At 36.4% G+C, this 5,222-nt stretch overlaps 1 protein-coding gene across 1 annotated transcript; it reads right to left on the bottom strand.

Annotated features, from left to right (window-relative positions):
* Positions 1–224: 224 nt before the first annotated feature.
* On the bottom strand, positions 225–2,197 carry LOC143570555 (putative lipid phosphate phosphatase 3, chloroplastic). The gene is made up of 5 exons (XM_077056182.1): positions 1,985–2,197; positions 1,203–1,290; positions 1,008–1,117; positions 514–604; positions 225–418 (listed from the first exon to the last, which is right to left on the bottom strand). The coding sequence occupies exons 1-5, from the start codon at positions 2,195–2,197 to the stop codon at positions 225–227; spliced, it is 696 nt and encodes a 231-aa protein (XP_076912297.1).
* Positions 2,198–5,222: the final 3,025 nt, after the last annotated feature.

The following is a 5,222-nucleotide window of genomic DNA, read 5'->3' as shown; positions in this document are numbered from 1 at the left end:
CGTGTAGCCATGCTGTCTGCGGGTAGCCTTCCCTGATGGCTTGTATCCGCAACTGCGGGAACAGGCGGGGTACTTCACCATTGGGAGGCTTTCCCTGCTTGTACAGCTTGCGTACTGCGCGTAAGGTTCTCTGAGCATGGTGGGTCCTGCGGGAGCAGATTGCCTTTGCGCAGACGTCCCTGTTCCAGGTGAGTCTTGCGGGACCAACTGGGCTCTGCTGGGACCTACCTCTTCAGACCGCCACCAATAACATCCTGCCAGTGGTGCCGATAGTTATCGACTCTAGAAATGGCAACAAAACACGCGACAAGTATTGGGAGGAAAACTATGCATAGCTTTGCGGCATGGCCTTCGCGGTCGAATGCTTTTATTTTTCCGGATAAGTAAAGTGACAAAAACCCGAGACCAGAGAAAGACCCTGCAATGAAATTATAAACAATAAATATAAATAGCGCGTGTAATTACTTAAGAGAAAATAGTGTAGTTAAGGCAGTTGCGTTTTGGGTAACTTACACGAAGAATGGCCACTCGGGAAACTCTTGTGACCTTGTCTTATGACATCGATATCACCATGGCATATAACATCACCCCATCGATCGTATATCTGAGACGATAATAGAAAAAATAAAAAATCTGGGCCGAAAGGGGACAAAGCAATCGTAATTAACACGTTAAATATAAGAAAGTCGTCGTTCGAAAAAAAAATATTTAAAAATAAGTATATAGAAAACCAACAAAGAAGTTTTCGTGGGACAACCCGACCCGGCCTTTTTCAAACCCAATGTGACCCGCTACCCGACCAAACCCAATCTGGCCCGTAATCAGACCCAACCTACCATTTTTCAATCCAAACCAATTTTGGCCCATTACCCGACCCTTTTCCACCCAAACCCAATTTGGCCATTACCCGACACTTTTCAACCCAAACCCAATGTGACCTGTTACCAACCCAACCCATTCACACCGACACATCTAGAATCAAATTACAAAACCGTAAACAAGCATACATCTTTTCCATCAGGAAAACATCGCCAGAAAAAGTCGGGCCTCGGTCGACCAACCGCGTCTTTGATAGCTTCTGTTATAACACCGGTTATGAAAACCGAAAACAAAAGCCCTGTTAACAACAAATGAACATCAAACCATTAGAATTCATTTAAATTCAATTAACCACAGTAAAAACATTCAAAAAAATTGATCACCTAACACTGCATGGTGAAGATCATAAACATCTTGTCTATAATGATAGAATGCTGCAAAAACACCTATGGGCAAGAAAACTGCATACAACTAACAAAACAAAAAAAAAGTTAACAAAATAAAACAAAATTACATATGCTATAATATGTTGCAGAAAAATGAATATTCAAAATAAAAGTAAAAAAAAACAATAATAATAACTCCACCATTTCTCTTACAGTTTGTTGCATAAAGATGAATATTCAAATTCTAAGTAAAAAAAAAGGAAGAAAGAAAATAAAATATAAAAAATAAGAAAGCAAAAAATTTCACCATTTATTTTACTATTTATTGCAGAAAGAAGAAAATTCAATTTCAAAGTAAGAAAACTAAAATAATAATATTAATAATCCACCATTTCTTTTACAATTTATTGCAGAAAGATGAATATTCAAATTATAAGTAAAAAAATAAAAAAAATAAAAAAACAAAAAATTTCACCATTTATTTTACTATTTATTGCAGAAAGAAGAAAATTCAATTTCAAAGTAAAAAACATTAAAATAATAATATTTATAATCCACCATTTCTTTTACAATTTGTTGCAGTTAGATGAATATTCAAATTCAATGTAAAAAAATAAAAAATAATTCCACTGTTGCAATTTGTTGCAGAAAGTATATTAAAATTCAAAAATAAATATATATATATATATATAATAAAAAAACTTCACCATTTCTATTAGAATTTGTTGCAGAAAAATGAATATTCAAATACAAAATAATAATAATAAGAAAAAACTTACTGGAACAGTCCAAAAAGGGATGGTGCTATCCATGATGGGATATTTAAAATCCGCCATCATGTCCTTGCCCACGAAGCGGTTATAAGGATGAACCATACTTAATATGATCATGATTGTTAACAGCAGTGACAGAATCAACCAGTCATGGATGTGGGCCCGGGCTAATGCCAGTCCGTGCGACTTAAGTGTGTGTCTTGTTTCTTGTGAATCCATTGATTATTATAACCTTAAGGGAATTTATTTTTAAATAGTTAAGAAATGGTGGTAAAGATAGAAAGTGATAACAGTTGCAGAAAGAAAGAAAGAGGGAGAAGATGAGTGGGTTTTGTTGGAGGAGTATGTGGAATGGCGGTTAACAGATTCATATGAATCGCCGAGGTGGTTTTATAAAAAAAAGAACTAAAATTACGGAATGGTAATAAAAAGTATATTTTAATTTAGTTAAGCTTTGGTTATACAAAATGAATATTTTGAAGTGATCAAATAAATAGATTAAAATAACTCAAAACCTTTAATGGTTAAAATTGAGTAAGATATATCTTTATTGCTATTATATTTCTAAATTTATTTGGCAAGCCATGTATCCTTTTTGGGTACTAGTAGAGCTGGCGGGTTACGACCACATTTTAGAGTTACCGAAGAAAGAAATCTTGTTTGTGTGTGACAGATTACGCCATAGGGCTTCGTGTAGCTTGAGAACATTGGCACCGGAAGATGCGGGTTCTGAAGTGTTTAATTTTGGACAAACGATGATTGGGTGTTGGGAGGGTACCGGCAGTACTTGGCAGTTGGCACCCCCGTAATAAACCTTTCTCTCCCTAGTCTCTTCTTTTAAAAAGGTCAGCTATCATATAAATGAGAACCAAACTATTAAGAAGCTAGATGGATAAAACAAAAACTACAAGACCATTAGAGGGTATTTGAGCCACTCTTTTCAATTTAAGTTCAACTTTCTATTCTTTCATATTCTCTTTTATTCAAACATAACCCTAATTAAAATAGGAGGGGCAACTTCATAAAATAGTAATTAAGTTTTAAAAGTGTCCCAATTAGATCATTAAACTTTAAAAGTGTTTCAATTAAATCACTTAACGCTTATATTTTATTTAATTAATGGTTTTAACGTGTTTTTTTAGCCTTTTTTTCCTTTTTGTTCACATATGAAATCTTTTTTTTATGTTGGCGTTGAATGGCGACGTGAATTTAATTTTTTATTTTTGAATTTTTAATATAACTAATGTTTTTTAAAATTTTCTAAATTTAACTATATAAATTTGTTTAAAATTTTCTAAATTTAACTAAAATTTTCTAAAAAGTCGGTTAGACTCTATTTGAAGATTTAATGACCCGATTTGAAATAAATATGCATGAGTAACCTAATTGAAACACTTTTGAAACTTGGTTACTATTTTATGAGATATTTCCAAGAAAAAACTAAAAAGTTACGAATACCATTTGCTGTGTTTAGGGGTGTTTGAGATTCTTTATTATACTTCCTTATAACTTTTCATTAAGTTAATAAGTTACAAAATTGTAACTTACGGAACTTTTTCCTCTCCCAATATAAAATAACCACAAACACCTTATTACTTCTCAAAAGTTAATAAGTTATAAGTTAATGAAAATAAGCAAATCTCAAACACCCTCTTAATTAAATACATCTCTAGTAATAAAACAAAGCTTCTTTTGTGTACGTGTCATTCTCACATCAACTCTTCCTTTATTTTATCACTTCCTACTATGTTTACACGTGGTATACCTATCCTTTGAAGTGTTCTGACGGTTTTTAGAGAAGTTGTGTACGGTTAGCAGTTACCTAATGGTTTCTTCTGCATCATAGCTCCTTCATTCCAGCATCCATCATTCATACTCGCTCTCGGTATGTCCAGAATCATTGTTCCATCTTATTTCTTTCTTGCACCAAACCATAACCTTTCTTCTTCCTTCTCAGATTCAAAGCTAAAATTGGTCAAACCGGAAGGTTTGTTTTGTGTTAACTTGATGCATTTAACAACCTAAAAGAACAAAAACACCAGCTTCACGGTGTGGGATGTCAGGGGCCGCGACAAGGTAGAGATGTTTCTTGGTTTTTTTCTATCTCTAGACACACGTGACTTCTTAAAAACTTTTATTAAGCTACAACAAATAAATAATCTTATATGAATAGTGACATAATGAACTTTGCATTAACTATAAGTTGAATTCTAAAACTGTATAAAAATAAGATTAAACTAAAAAAACTTGGGAAAATTGTTCAAAACTATAACTGAATTTATACTTAGGTCCGTCCGCTATGGAGGCACTACTTCAGGGTCTTATCTTTTTGGTTGATAACAATGATTGGGATAGAGTTGTTGAGGAGAGATGGGCTGCACAAGAGGTGGGTTAATTTACATGTTAATTGCAATTATCTTTGCTTTCACACATTCAACAAAGCATGTTAGTTTACGGCAGTCAAGGGTAAACTTTGACACCCTCATCCAGCTCTCGCCCTCTTGTTGGCGGAAGAAATCACACACACCCTTCAAGCCAAAAGCACCGGTGGACGCCACTCACCAAAAAGCGTCACGGAGTATTTGCCACTGAAAAGCTACCGTGGCCAAAAGCTCCAGTGATCCGGCACCGACCTAATGCGGATCAGAGCAAATCCTGTGACTTCCACGGGACAAAAGGTCATGGTACGGAAGAGTGTACATCCTTGAAAGATATTGTTGAAGCATTCGTCAAGGATGGAAGATTGGCACACCTGGTGGCATCAATCAAGAAGGGAGGACGGAACGACAACCGGTACCGGGGCAACGGACGAAAGCCCGTTGACATCAGCATCAACATGGTTCATGGCAACATCAGAGGAAGAAAAAGGCGAACGCCAGAACCATGCGCGTGGAAGGAAGCTGAGGTGCGCTTCCCGCGAGTGCCAGGAGGACCCAGCAAAGAAGGCCCTATCGTCATAAAAAGCCAGCTGGGGCACTACATCACTTCTCGCACTCTTGCTGACAACGGCGCCTCGTCAACGGTGATGTATAGGCAGTTCTTCGACAAGCTAGATGACGAAGACAAAGAGCGCCTGGAAACGATCTGCGCCTCGATGGAAGGGTTTTGATGGCAGCACACAAGCACCTCCCTGGGTATCCTATCTTTCCCCGTCACTCTTACAGATGGAAAACACTCCCGCACAGAAGATGTGGACTTTGTCGTAATGAGGAAGCCACACCACACGTACGACATTCTCTTCGGA

Source organism: Bidens hawaiensis, unplaced genomic scaffold (assembly GCF_021521415.1).
Source record: "Bidens hawaiensis isolate Kalapana, Puna unplaced genomic scaffold, B.hawaiensis_p1.1 tig00025007_1, whole genome shotgun sequence".
NCBI classification, from domain to species: Eukaryota; Viridiplantae; Streptophyta; class Magnoliopsida; order Asterales; family Asteraceae; genus Bidens; species Bidens hawaiensis.
Note: the sequence above shows the minus strand (reverse complement) of the source record. Positions and strands in the feature narration are given on the sequence as shown.

Coding starts and splice junctions, on each gene's coding strand:
- LOC143570555 (XM_077056182.1), bottom strand. CDS start 2,197: ATGGATTCACAAGAAACAAGACACACACTTAAGTCGCACGGACTGGCA. Junction 605..1,007: donor GTTTTCCTGATGGAAAAGAT/GTATGCTTGTTT, acceptor TTATCGTCTCAG/ATATACGATCGATGGGGTGA. Junction 419..513: donor CCCGAGTGGCCATTCTTCGT/GTAAGTTACCCA, acceptor ATTTCATTGCAG/GGTCTTTCTCTGGTCTCGGG.